The 15,209-nt window shown below is 34.4% G+C and overlaps 1 protein-coding gene across 1 annotated transcript in view; it reads right to left on the bottom strand.

The window, feature by feature from the left end:
- The window catches only part of ALPK1 (alpha kinase 1), a 67,572-nt gene that overhangs the window by 9,914 nt on the left and 42,449 nt on the right, over positions 1–15,209 (bottom strand). The window contains exons 6-10 of the mRNA XM_087724217.1: positions 5,362–5,560; positions 3,491–3,550; positions 2,867–2,953; positions 1,822–1,898; positions 619–714 (exon numbers count right to left, since the gene is read on the bottom strand). Of these exons, the coding sequence (XP_087580343.1) occupies positions 619–714; positions 1,822–1,898; positions 2,867–2,953; positions 3,491–3,550; positions 5,362–5,560 (519 nt within the window). The remainder of the gene's footprint in view (positions 1–618; positions 715–1,821; positions 1,899–2,866; positions 2,954–3,490; positions 3,551–5,361; positions 5,561–15,209) is intronic.

Raw genomic sequence — 15,209 nt, 5'->3', positions numbered from 1 at the left:
CATTTAAAATAAATGAAAAAATGAATGGATTTTGAATAATGAAAATGTTTGTAGAAAGAGAGTGGATATTGTGTGGCTGGTTAAAATAAGTGAAAAATAGCTATAGTAACAGCCTCCCTACTTTGTTGTACAGAAGGGGGAGTTGAGTACATGCAGATAAACAAGCTATATAACACATGGTCGTGAATGAATGAGTGATGCACAAATGTGACTTGAATACAAACATCAATAAATGATGTAAAAAAAAAGATGGGTCAAACAATGAAAATGATGAACTTCAAATACAAAACAAATATATGAAAGGTGAATGGGTTGAGAGGAAAGTGGGATGGAGTTACTGAAAGCCTTGAAAAGAAAGGTGAGAAACAACAAAAGGCTAAATATGTGAACTATATGGATGCAGTAGAAACAAGAATGGTTAGCAAGGGAAGACACCTATAAAGCGATATGATGAATGATGTTGATATATATTAGTATTAGCTAAGTTTACTTTTCTTTTTTCTTGTTCAATTCCTTTGATTTATATTGTTTATTCCTTTTCTGTACTCTGCACAATGCAAAGTATGTATGTATGAAAATTATTTAAAGCAGGTTCATCTCTGCTGTAAAAATAGTTACCAGGCCAAGCTGTGAATTGTTTTTGAATCTGATGTAATCTTCTTCACTCATGGATATAAAGATGTCTGCCAAAATACCCAGTGAGGTAGCTATTCCCTAAAAAAGAACACATATGAATATATATTTATTTGGAGTTTGCTTCTATTTTAGGCTATTTCAAACATGTCAAAAGAAAGAAAAAATGACATCTAAGGCTCTTTATCTACCTAATTCTAGTGGGACAAGAAAAATCAACTTTTTTTTCACCAGTCAGGAAATTTTAAAATATATATATTTCTGAAGAAAATTTACTTTTTTGTTGCAATAGATTTGCAACAATCTACATCCTTCCATTTGTGAGAAGATCTTATCATGAAGATTACAATAAATCTCGACAATATGAAGTACAGTAGTTGAACAAGATGAACTTTTAGACACTAGTAAATAATGAGAACAGTGATATTAGGTACTTGCAGGTTTTATGTCTGCTGAAACAACTCAAGATTAATTAGATATATCAATATTTTTTCCAGATTAGCAGTGACCTGAAGAATACTAATAAACTAACTCATATTGTAGATGCAAATATAGAAATAAGGAAATATATTTAAATTTCACAATTAATTCCCCATCCAAATCACCTGCTATGCTTCAATTATTCCAAATCAGTAATTTCTCTTCAATTAATTTACCTCTAATTAAATTTTCACACTGATCCTGTTCAAAATTAAATTTGCTATCAATTAATCATCCTTCATCTTAAACTAAATTGCTTTAAGGTATAAACTGTAGAATCATATTTTTGTGGTGGTGGCGGCATATATATGCCTGCCTGTGTCAATGAATCCATGAGAGAAAGCATAAAGTGTCCTCATTCTTCTAGAGACTCTATTTCTTTCTTAGATACAGGCATCTATATAAACCAGAGTCTCAAAACTTCTCACTTCAAGCTATTTCACTTTTTAAGATCAGAACAGAAAGACAAAACTGTCCCTTAGATGCCAATGGCTCAAATACCAAGGGGCTTCAGAGAACATGGAATTTTGCCTCTTCAAAATATTTTTTTTAATGAAGCAGCCTGTTTCTTTGTAGTCATTTGAATGTATACAATCAGTTATCAACATGCCCATTTTTAATATGAGCTTCTAATAAGCACACAAAGTACTCAAACATATGGCATAACTGGGTAGGAAATATTCAAGGTGTCAAAAATACATTTATTACCTTCTTATCTGGCAGGGGAAGTGTAAAATAACCCAAAATTGAGGCCCAAATCAACTCTGCTGCTTCATACCACATCCCTAAAATACAACACACATAAACAAATGTTCATTTTTAAAACATTTGTTTCATTTTTCAGAAAGAGTTTTGCTAGTGATGAATATTGGAGCCAGTTCATAAATTCTGGTAATGACAAGGGTTGAACATTTCATGATAGGAACAAATACTGGCAATGAGTATTTATTCATAATGTATTTGTTACCACTATCAAGAAAGCCTATGAATTCATATTTATATATTTAAATATTAAATATGTACATATTTATATGAATATGTACATCTATTTTTATCTCTATATTAAACGACAGCAATTATATGTCAACATAATGCAAAACAAACTGTGTATTAGAAATTATACCAAAACTTCATATTTTTGTTAAGAAATATTTTTTAGTATGAAAAACATTTACTTTAAGTAACATTTAAGATTATTTTGTTTCTCAATGAATATCCATATTAGTGGCTTCAAGTCAGTCCTGAGGCCTGGCAATGACGTGGTATCCATGAAGTTTTATTGGCAAATGTAGATAGTTTGCAATTGCCTACCTCCTACACCTGATAGGGAATGACAAATTCAAAATCAGGAGTATCAAACTTGCATCGTCATGTGATGTATCACGACTCCCCCCCCTTCGCTAAACAGGGTATGGGCGTGGCCAGCAAGTGACACATCCAGCCTGCAGGAAACGAGTTTGACAGCCCTGCTCAAAATCATCCAGTTAACTTTGGTACCTAAAGCAAGATTAGAACTCTACTCTCCCAGCTACTAATCCAATGTCTTCAATCACTACATTAGCTGGCTCTCAAGAGATCATTGATGTATTGTTATTAGTGTTATTAGGTGCAAATTATCTCCTTATTTATTTTTATAGATTGGGTTTTCCACCAAATTTGTCCACATGAAACAATTACTATGCAATCTTTTCCAAAGTTATAGCCTTGGAACAGCATAAAAAGTGAGATTCTTGAATTTATCTAACAAACCTACCCAGTTTCTGTAGAATCTGTCCTCTGATCTGTATACAGACAGATTGAACAAGAATACGATCACTTTCTTTGCAGTACTTCCATACTCCTAAAAATTAAAAGGAAAAGGTCAGTAAAATATAATTCAGAGCTTTAAAGATGAGGAATAATAATAGGAAGACCAGAATTTAACACTTGGTTGAAATTAACAATCCTTGTTTTACAACTAGTTGTTTTTTAACTTAAGTTCTGGGAGACTTTCAAAGACATAAATACATTATTCTATATTTTATTTAATGACATATTTATCATTGGATATAACTACAATGGTAGTTGCTTATATTATATCTTTCTACAAAGACTCATTAATTAACACACACAAACACACACACTACAGTTCTTCAGTGAGCTATTAAAAAAATGACGATACATTAAAATTGGTTCCCAATAGAGCTAACATGCAAGGTGAAACATGAAAAATTAAAGATGTAAAACCAAAATGAAGTTTTTCTCCCAACGAATAAATTTATAACTTAAGGAACACGCATCCAAAATTATTTGCATATCCCAGTGAAAGCTATAACTAGCAATAACAGGAATATATCAATTAAAATGGAAAGAAGTATAAAAACCACAATTTATTTACCTGTTGCTCCATTGTCAATAATAAGACTGCTAAGAATATATTCAGCCTTCAATAATTTACCTAGAAATATTAAATATTTTTGTTATTATCAACATGATAGGGCAATATCATTTCATGAGTAATGTTCCTTTAGTTCAGGGCTGTCAAACTCCTGGCCCGTGGGCCAGATGCGACACCCACTGGTCACTCCCACCCCCAGTTTAGCAAAGGGGAAAAAAGTCCCAATATGTCACATGACGCCACCATGATGACATGAGTTTGACACCCCTGCTTTAGTTGCAATGATCATCAGGGTGAATTCTAGCTGCATTACTTCACATGCAATCAACTTTGTGGTAATGATTTCTCACCATGCTTGACATAATTATAGGCTTTCTTTTAAATAACTGTAGCTTCCCTTTAGTGAAAAATGGCATATGGGGATCTACTTGTTAACCTGGGCTGTAGTGTCTTGTTATCATGATCAGGACCCACCTTAAATTAGGCTGTGACTAAGCAGCAGCCTTGGTTAAAGACTGCTTGATATGATGGCCTCAGTCTCACTCTGTCAGCTAAAGCTGCAATTTATTAAGCCCTATTGAAGACAATATATTAAACAATGAGACAATGCACAGCCTTGGAATGCTTAGTTGTGTGTGTGTGTGGGGGTGGTGGTGGTGGTGGTCAGATTCATCCAAACAAATATTTTGCTCTATTGAGGTTTTATGCTTTTGATATGCTACTTTGACGAACATTGAATTAAAAGAATGAACAGAGACCTATCCCTCTGTTTTTTTTTACATATCTATTTTTCAGATTTGCCGTGAGAATACTAGAAAGCTTAATATTTCTGCTTGTATTGTGTTGAAATGAAGTTATTAAAAAGATTATAATTTCATTATCCTTTACCAAACTGCTGAAAACAAAGATTTCATTTTCTTCTTACAATAATCCTTTTCCAAAAATAAAGAACCAGAGTGATGTAGTGGTTTAGGTTCTGGCCTAGAAAATAGGAGACAGAGTTCTAGTCTCGCCTTAGGCATAAAAGCCAGCTAGATGACTTTGGGTCAGTCATCTCTCTCATCCCAACTCACCTCTTATTTTTGGAAAAAAGTGGAGGAGGAGAAAAGTCTATTATGTATGCTATCTATCTTGTGTTACTCGGTATTGTTCTTGAGTTACTTATAAGTAATTTACCTCTCAGTTTTTATGTTATGATTTTTTAATTTAGTAGCTGGAGCAGTGAGATTGTGCAGTGAGCCAAAACACAATTGTGGTCAATTGGTTGTAGATTGCTAGCTTCTGCATGAGGCAATCTGTGCTGTGATTGGTTACTGTGGGTCTGGAGAGGAAGTTTCCTTGTTTCCCATCTTTTTTTTTCTGGTGTGCTCTGTGTGTTTTGCAATTTACCTCATGATGTTCCTGCTGTATTGACTTACCTGATGAAGCTCCTGTTTGCCTGACTATCTAATTTAGTGTATAAATAAAATATTTATTTATATAAAACAAGTTTGTTTCAGTGTTTCTGGTTCCATTTGGACACCTGCTATGCAATTCTCTGACAGGTTATGGGCCCAGAAACATCTTGAAAAGGTAGCAATATTTTTCTGAGGTAGAAGTTTCTTCGTGAGCCCGAGGGAAGTTGAGGGCGATTGGCAGGGAGCAGCCTTTAGGCAACAAAAGCTCTAATTAGAGTTTTCCACATTCTTTTACAATTTTTTCCTGTTTTTCTTCCCCATTAGAAACTTTGTGTTGGCAAAGTGCATGGCATAAAGAAATGGCACCTTCAGAAAGAGACAAAGTATCCTCTTGAAAGTCAAGTATCTTCTAATTGGAATTGGGCTAAGAAAATGGAGAAGGGGTCAAGGGGCTTGCAGACAGCATTTCATTACCTGAATTCACAGAGATGCGAGCCTGACGGATAACCAGTTGAGGGGCAATTGGTACCGTAGGCTCAAACTGATGCAGCCGTTTGACAATTTGAAGAAGCTGGCTGGAACCATCAACCCAATATAAAAACCGGTCAACCAGAAATGCAATAGCTGTTGCTGTCAGATAGTCTCTGTTGACAATGGAGGTTTTTAAGCAAACCTGAAAAGAGGACCAAAAATATGTGAATAAGGAACAAGCTGCCCTAGGAAATTCTTTGCAGAGGATGATTAATAAAATACACCATTCACCAGGAGATAGAGAAGGTATCAAGCTGCAATATTTGTTCACTTATTTATCTGAAAGATGTTTACACTTTACTTGAGCTGCAGAAACTCCCAAGGCAAAGTTGGGAAGTATTTCATGCAATGCAGAAAACGAATAGAAAAAGGTGAAAAGGGACTTAAATAAGATTTCACAAAATATGGTGTACACTTTTGGTATAGCAGCATAATATTTTACCTTTGTGTGCAGTGACATTTTTCAGGTTCACTCAGCTTGTTAAGCAAAGTTAGGTGAGAAACTTAATCCTGTAAACAAATATATAGATTGTACTAAGCCGCTACTAGTTTACTTTTGCTGGGTTCACAGATAATGCAAAAATATAAAATATGGTTGACAAACGATAGAGACTGAATTCACACCACAGGCTAAGATAATCCACCATACAGTTTAAGCATAATCTGAACCTAGGTATTAAGTTAATCTACAGCTAAAAAGGTTAAGTTTGGTTCTCACTAAAATCAAGGGGGCTTAAATTGTGGAGAATGTATCCTAGAAATTTTAATCAGAACTAAGAACTTTGCACAGCACCTCTTCACATGTGCAAGAATACTCTTTTCCAGTCATGAGAATTTCAACACATGTCCTTATAAAGAAATGTTGAAAGCTGATTCCCTTTCATTATAGTGAGGGAACTTTTCCTGCATTGTACTAGCGGGAATGCAGAGTATATGTTTACTCACAAGATCAGGGTGTTTTGCTTCTAGTTTGTTATTTTTTTTTTTTTTTATGGGAAATATATTTTATTCAATTTTCACATTCCATTTGCAATCATTTATATACAGGGTATTTACTATAAGAAAAGAAAAAAAAAAGAAAAAGGGAATAAAACGAACAAGTAAAAAGGAAACACAACTCATCATTCACAACCCCACCTAACCCTTGCGTCCTCCATACACCCCATCTACCCCCTCCAACTTTCCTTTCTCCCTCTAACACTCCCCTCCTACTTCCCTTTCCCCTCAAGCCTTCCTTCTCCCCTTACTCCCCAGACACCCTCCTTACATTCCCCTTACTCCTTACATTCCCCTTACTCCTTCCTTACTCCTCCCTCTTCCTTCCCTCTACCTCCCTCCTTGGTGTATGCCTTTGTTCGAGTGTTGTTTGATCTGATAAAAGTAAAGTAAACCAAGGAAAATAATAATAATAATAATAATAATAATTAAAAAAAAGGAACCACCGTATATAAATACATTCTTGTTCTTATTAAAACTATATTAACACCCCCCCACCCCACCCCCCACAATCCCCATCCCTAATCCTCCCGACTTCCCAGGGTCCACACCTGGCACTACCTTCTATCTAAGATATCTTGTATACATATGGATTAAAAAATAAAAGTAATATATCAAAAAAAAAAAAAAAAAAAAAAAAGAAAAGAAAAGCAGAGAAAGAAAAAAAAGGAAAAAAAGAAAAGAGAAAAGAGAAAAAAGAAAAAAAAGAAACCACTCTTTGTGTTGATCTCAGCCCCCCATCTTTATCTATGCTTAAATAGTATAAATCATTCTATCTATATTTTATTCTCATCTCTTACTTCTTTGCTATTTACCCCGACCTTCTGTAGACTCTCCCGTTCCCTTCCTAAACCTCATGATCCCTTCCAGTAAGATTTAAGCAGCGTAGTTTATGCCATATATTCAAATATAACTTTACAGACAAATAATCAAACTTTCCCATCTAATAAAATTTAAACAACGTAAATGATCTTTCTTTACCCCTTTTTCAAACAGTAATTCAAAATAATCTAACCCGATTTCCCCTTCTTAGTAAAGTTAAGCAGCGTAGATCAGATATTACTTTACACAGGAATCAATTTCTGTAATTCCAACCGACTTCCCCTTCTAATAGAATTTAAATAACTTAGTTCATTCCACATGTATTTTACCCTCATCCCCCACTTGTCTGATATTTACCACTATCAAATTTATACTACCATTTGTTTAAAATATAACTCAGAGCGATTTGTAGCATGAATCCTTCCACATATTCCAATAATACTTTCAGCAAAATTCAGTTAACCTTCTATTTTAAGGTAGTCGCTTCTAACAAAATTTAAACAACATAAATCATTCCACATTCTTTTTACAGTTATCTTAAGATAATCCCAAGCGGCTTCCTGTTCTAATAAGCTTTAAACAACGTAAATTTTGCCCTCATCCCTTGCTTGTCTAATATTTATCACAAATAACGTAGTACTACCATTTGTTTAAAATATAACTCAGAGCGATTTGTAGCATGAATCATTCCACATATTCCAATAATACTTTCAGCAAGATTCAGTTAACCTTCTATTTTAAGGTAGTCGCTTCTAACAAAGTTTAAACAACATAAATCATTCCACATTCTTTTTACAGTTATCTTAAGATAATCCCAAGCGGCTTCCTGTTCTAATAAGCTTTAAACAACGTAAATTTTGCCCTCATCCCTTGCTTGTCTGATATTTACCACAAATAACGTAGTTCATTCCACATGCATTTTACCCTCATCTCTTGCTTGTCTAATATTTACCACTATCAAATTTATACTAGCGTTTATTTGAAAAATAACTCAGAACTATTACAACCAACTTTCCCTTCAAATAAAAGTTAAATAGCATGGATCATATTCAAATAATGCTTTCAGCAAGAGTCAGTTAACCTTCTATTTTAAAATAGTCCCATCTAACAAAGTTTAAACAACATAAATCATTCCGCATTCTTTTAACCACTATCAGATTTATGCTAACGTTACTTTAGAATCTAGCTCAAAGTAGTTTCACCCAGCTTTCCCTTCTGATAAAAATTAGTCCACTTTTTCTACCGGAGAGAGGTCTCAAACCCCCATTCAGTCCTCAACTTTAGGAAGTCTTTTGAAGTATCTAAATTCTCGATCTGCGTTCTTCTGCTTCTCCGAGGGAGGAGGGGCTACCCCCTCCATCTTGCAGCCGCATGGCCAGCCGTTTGCTTTCTCCTTCCGCTTGTCTCTCCTCTCTTCCAAGCGCGTCAGGAAGTCCCGCCTTCAGAATCCTACAATAAAAATCTTGAGCTTCCGAAACAGAGTTAAGACAAAATCTTTGATTCTCAAATGTAACCGTGATGCCGGCAGGGGCCTCCCATCTGTATCGAATCTGTTGACTCCTAAGCTCTTTAGTTAAAAAGGCGTAGTCCCTTCTTGCTCTCAACATTTGGAAAGGTATATCTTTGAAGACAATCACGTCCTGGTCATCAACTCGGAGACTGTTATTATGGAACTTTTGCACAATCGCGTTTCTAGATTCTTTTGTAGAGAAATGTATAATTATGTCCCTCGGGAGCTGTCGCTGTTCCGCTATCAAAGAGTTCTGGCGATAGATTTTCCGAATCTGCCAATCAAAGTTAAGTCCCGGGCTTCCCAGCGCATGGCTGAAGGCTTCAGCAAATGTCTGTTTCAAATTCTCTTGCTCCTTTTCACGGAATCCTCTGACTCTTATTGAAAATGCCCTCCTATCAAAATTTAGCGTCATAAGCTGTTCTTCGTTATTTCTAATTTTTTCTTGTAAAATTTGAATATTGGTAGTCAAATCAAAATTAGCCTTCTCCAGACTTTCCAATCTGTTCTCTATTTCAGCAGAGTAATCTGACAGGGCAGACACGGCTGCAAACGTATTCGCCTTCATTTGATTAACTTTAGATTTTAGATCCTCATAAAGTTGCAATACAAATTCCTTAAGTTCTTGCTTAAGGGCATTAAATATTTTAAAGAGATATTCCTGTGTTAAAACTTCTCCAGTAGAGGGCGTAGGAGACAAAGGCTGAGTTTCCAAAAAAGATTGTTTAAATTCTTTAGACACATTTGTAGCAAGACGTTTCTTTGATCTGGGTGCCATAATAGATAAACAAGTAAGCAGTGCTTCGCTCCCCTCTATTTCCAAAGAAAAAGAGTTTATTTTGTTAAGGAGCGGTCTGCAGGAAGATAAGCCCGGCTAAGTACATCCAGTAATCATCCACGGAGAGAAATCGCCATTTTAAAGTCTATTTAAACAAAGAAGTCTTTAAGACAAATGGTGCTGGTATTTAAGATAGTAATAAAAGCATAAATCTCACAGGGGTGGTACCCTCCCGTATCAACTCTAGCTTGAAAAAAACTTTGTTTTATCCTGGGGGGGGCTAGCCTGTCTGGGGCTGCCAAAAAAAAAAAAAGGCAGCTGAGAAGAACTGGCCGGAGATAAAGGCTCCGCTTCGGCTGGATCTAATCTCTTCCACAGCCAAAAAAAGAAAAAGGCTGTGGCTTACGAATAGACCCTAACCTACGGAGCTATCCTCCCTGCCCCTCTCTTAGCCAAAAAGGGGTGCTATCTATGATCTTATTTAGATATACAGACCAGATCTCTGAGGAGCTCGGTGGAGCCCTCCTCGGCAACAGGCCACGCCCACAGGAAGTCCCCACGCCCACAGGAAGTCCAAGATCAGGGTGTTAATTACTTTGAAGTTTCCTCTTCAGATGATTTTGGCAATAAAAAAACTGATCCATTTTGCGGATTTTTGAAAGTAAAATAAAATGTGACAATTGAAAAGGATTCCCCTTTTCCTGGAACATATTCTTTCCACTATGGGAGGAATTCCTCATCTTGAAGCACCTGTAAATTGATATGGCCTAGGTATAAATTCTTCACAGTGCTCCAGCATCTACCATATGTACAAGTATTGCCTTCATTGCCTAATATATATTTTCCACTTTGCATCTTGCCTTCCTTTAAGAAACTGAAACACAAAAGCATGGGAGAGGGTGACCTGCCAGACAAAAGAGCCTTTGAGTTCCTAGGAAAAGGAGATGTGAAGAAGGGTAGGAGGAATCCAAGTGGCCCTATTATTTCCACTTGCACTAATTAGACATTTTTCTGTCAGCTATTGAGCACTGCTGAGAGGCCAAACTCACTGAATTCATTTCTAAAGTGTTTACAGAAGTTTGCATCTGTTTGTGTCTCTTCAGGAGGAAAATAAGCACTTCAATAGCATTGTGAAAAAAATCTATACCAAGTTTCCCTATTCTGGGAGGCTGGGCAGCTGCATAATTTAACTCTCTGCTTTAAAGCTGGAACCTCTTGTAACCCTCTTCAAAATCAAGTTGACATAAAATAGGGCAAAGTCAAGACAGGGCAAGAATATTGTCTATTTTATTTTTCCTTTCCTTAACGGTAAGGTGACACTTCACTTTGATAAATTTAGCTTGATATCAGTTGTTGATATTATAAAACTCTTTTCTGGTCTTTTTCAATGATATGCAATAATAAAATATTTGACTATTTCATTGCGCATGGAATCATACAACAGCATTTAGTCTACAAGAAAACTGTAAAACTTATAGATGTCAGACTTCTTAAAGATATTTAAACATTCAGGCATAAAAAAAAATCAGACAAATTCTGGGGACAAGTCTGAAGCAATTGAAGAGTGTAACAATGAATTCATACTTGAAGCCTAATAAAGCAACTCATTTCTTCCTCTCAAAATCATTGGTAGAAATCTAATAAAATTATTTCTCACAGAGACACTAAATTCTGTCCAATTCAATTCTTTTGATCTCAAGGCCTGTAATAAATTATTTGTCTGCTATCATTTCCTTAAAAAAAAATCTATGTGCTTCTGGAATCTTCTTTTTTCACAGATTAATGTTGAGTTATAGCAAAGCTAGCTTCTCTTTTTGATAGCATGATGTAGCTGGAAGGTACCCTAGTTCAAATGTCCCTATTCACACAGATCAAGAAACTCTAAGAAGATGAGGCTAATGAAGAGATTGAAGACTTTCCTTTTAGATAATTTGGTCGATAAACTGGGATTGGATTTAATAGTGTTTAGGAAAAAACAATCCATCTTTATAAATTTATTTTTCACATTTTCACTTTCTCTAGCCATAGTTAAAACTATTATAGTTATAATCCAGTAATTTTGAAAGAAAACAGTAATTGTGACTGAAAGAAAAGCTATTTCTTGTGTTACAATCACATAATGACTATGTATAAATATACTAATAGAAAAAAGGTAAAATATGCTGATCATTTGGAAATGTATGTTATATGTTTATGCATTATATCAGTATAATCAAATAAATGATTTATATCATTCCTTCCATTTATGTATAATATGTAAGCTAAGAATAGTTGGTTTCTATATGACTTTCACATAAAATTATTATGACTTTTGAAAGCCATCATGCAATGATCTATTACAGGTTTTTAAAAACCCATTAAGATAATAGATTATAATTTATGCTCAACTCCTGGAGTTATGTTCATAAATTTTCTTTGCAGTAGTACAGAAATGGCTTCTTATTGGCTTATTCTATGATTTTTCAAATTCCAGTCTAGTTTACAGCCTTGATATTTCTTGTAGTCTCTGATCTAAATATAAATCAGGTCTAACTCTGTTCAGCTTTGCCAAGTTCAGGCAGGTGCTGCCACCTGCTGTGGCAAAATAAGTTTGTACTGTTAATGATACCAAACTACTATTCTTTACAAAGGTATCGTCCAGAGCACATAGTTGTGCTAGCGCTTCTGTATTTGAATGCTTCCATTCACTATATAATCTCAGTAATTTCTTTGCCAGTTTTGAAGCAAAACTAGTTTTGATCTTGTTGCTGGTTTTGTTTCCAATTCCACACCAAATCCAGTATCTCCCACCTCCCCATAAAAAAGTGACTGGTACATATAGATGCATGTAATGTACCTCCACCAAATTAGTATAGTTTCAAATAAATCAATTTAAATTTGTAATTGCAGTATTTTTGTCAAAATATAGTGTAGAAATCATTGTTTCAGTAAATGCAAACAGCTCAACCTTAAAGAAAATACATGTAAAAGAGGATGGATTGGGGGGGGGGGGAGGTTTTGTATTCATCATGGATACAGAGAGGAATAAGTATGCACTCTGCTTGAACATCTGTTCAATGTTTGTATGTAATTGAATTTAGGGCACAAAGGAAACTTGATGGCTAAAGAACTGAAGAAGGTGCAAATGGAATTAGATTTGCAGAATTATATATGTAATTAAAATGTTTGCATCTGGATAGGTGTGCAAATTGGGGATGAAAAAAATGTTTTCCCAAAGAGCTTTTTCTAAAAAGCTCAGAGAGGATGAATGTCCTGTATTCTACTACCTTATTTTAGTGGTTTAAATCTTTCCAGTTTTATGGGATTCATAGTTTCATTTCTAGCCTCAAGACCAATGCTACAACATCAAGCATTTGCCAGAAAAACTCCTACTTCTTCAAAAAAACCTGACCCAGTGATTGTTATCAATATTACAAATATAAACAGAACCAATGTCTCCTAAAGTCCTTTGCTGGTTCTGACTCTGTATGTTATAATGGCTCCTCATTAGAGACTGGATCACCATCACCAAGTCCTCTAGGAGTTTATAGCATTACAGTATTAAGAGCAAGCTGGTTTTTGCATTAAAATTCTGCAAGTTATGCTCTCTCATTAAATTCAAATTTTGAAATACATAAAATTTGAATCTCAATTAATGACATTGAAAATCCCAAATATTTTTAAAATGTCTCAGGAATCTTATTTTCAGAAGTGTGCAGATTCTACCACAGTACACGTAGCTTAGCTGCATGAAGAATGAGGCTGATTTCAATTTTGGCAACTCTAGCTTGTGATCACAAAACACTCAACTAGAATCAACACTTGGCTATGAGAAATCTACATTACCAAATAGGGGCATCAATGAAGTCTCTTTTGGCCTATCCTTTGAAGGGAGCTGTCCCCATTTTGTGACTATTTTTACCTTCTACTATGGAGATAAGGTGTAGCACAATGGTTGAGGCATTAGACTTAGTTCAGAAAGATCAGGTTCAAATTCTTCTTAAATAACAGAAGTTAATTGGGTTACATGGGGCAGCTACTAGCTTTCAACCTAGTTACACAACATAATTGTTATAGGAAGAACTGGAAGAGGGAACCATATTTACATAATTTTGAGGTCAGGAGATAAAGGCAGAATAAATAAATAAATAAATAAATAAATAAATAAATAAATAAATAAATAAATAAAAATAAAATAAAATAAAATAAAATAAAATAAATAAAATAAAATAAATAAAATAAATAAAATAAATAAAATAAATAAAATAAATAAAATAATAAATAAAATAAATAAAATAAATAAAATAAATAAAATAAATAAAATAATAAATAAAATAAATAAAATAAATAAAATAAATAAAATAAATAAAATAAATAAATAAAATAAATAAAATAAATAAAATAAATAAAATAAATAAATATCCTGGTGGATATTATCCCCTGAAGTGGGAAAACAGGCAAAAAGTAGAGGCGAAGGGAAGAATTCAAAAATAACAACTGAAATAAATAATTGTAGCAAATAAGAATAAAAACTGAATGCTGAACAAATTCTAAGTTGATAGTTAAAATTCAAAATGTTCAAAACCATTCAAATAACTTTAATAACTATTAAGTGTTCTTATTGTCCAGAGAGACCATATTCTCTGCTTTTTATTGAATCAATTAAACATTGATCAGATACATTACTCTGAATTTAAATTAATGAATGAGAATTATGTCCAAACTACTTAAAGAATTCATGAAAAATTGTGCTGAGTTACCATATCTTCTTTTCATTTCAAATTCCTAGCTAAAAGTTCAACAGTGAAAATCATGAAGAGGAGAAAAAAAAATATTGCAGGGTAAACATCTCACTCCACCAATTTTTGAAGTTTGATAAAAACCAACAATATGGGGATTCTCTCCACTCCCTGCCAGCTCCTCAGTGTCTTTTATGATCGTTCTCATTCTGCTAGTTTTATACAATAGGATTCTGCAGCCAATGCCAAGCTGAACTGTATAAAAGGCTGATGTAAGCAGCCCTGATTGCTTTGCATACTCAGCCAAGCAGTGGTCTGCAAACAAAGGTTGGCTTGTAACAATGCAAGGCTAAGTCAAATTTTCAGACAGGAGACCCAAGTGCTCTCACAGAGATACTTTGAGATCAGGGAAGCTACTCAAGAAGTAAGATGCTGCATGCTGTGAATAAGGACCACAAAATCTGGCCTTCCAGAATAATAAACACTTCATTCAAGGATCCCGGAGCATTAACAAACACTGGTTCATTCTGGTTGAGAGCTTATTCTAAACTCACCACTTTGGAATAAACCCAGACATAATATGTTAACTGTTTTTCCCAACAATACCAACAAAGGGTTATTTGTGTTAATCTGTTAAATTAAAATAATTCCTCAAATCATATGAAAACATTAAAACATTCATTTTTAGCTGTCAAATGAATTCAAAATTAGCTGTAATTTTGAAAAAAAATACATAGATTTCAACTGAAAATCTGATAATGCCTCAATTATTTAAAAGCAAGGGGGATGGGGGAAGCAAAGCAGGAAAGGAAAAAGCCTTTCTTGACTAATACTAATAATATGGGTCAAAATGTCAGTCAAAGTACGATTAAAAGGAAAACAAAAAGAAGTGTCTCTTTTCTCCTGCAGTACAATGGCGCTGGAATATAAATTACCAATGAAACTGAAATAGTACTTCAAAGCCCAC

Source organism: Thamnophis sirtalis, unplaced genomic scaffold (genome assembly GCF_051295495.1).
Source record: "Thamnophis sirtalis isolate CommonGarterSnake01/CBP01778 unplaced genomic scaffold, rThaSir2_p1.2 scaffold_10, whole genome shotgun sequence".
Classification (NCBI taxonomy): Eukaryota; Metazoa; Chordata; class Lepidosauria; order Squamata; family Natricidae; genus Thamnophis; species Thamnophis sirtalis.
The sequence above is the reverse complement of the archived record's forward strand: the minus strand, read 5'-3'. Positions and strand labels throughout refer to the sequence as shown.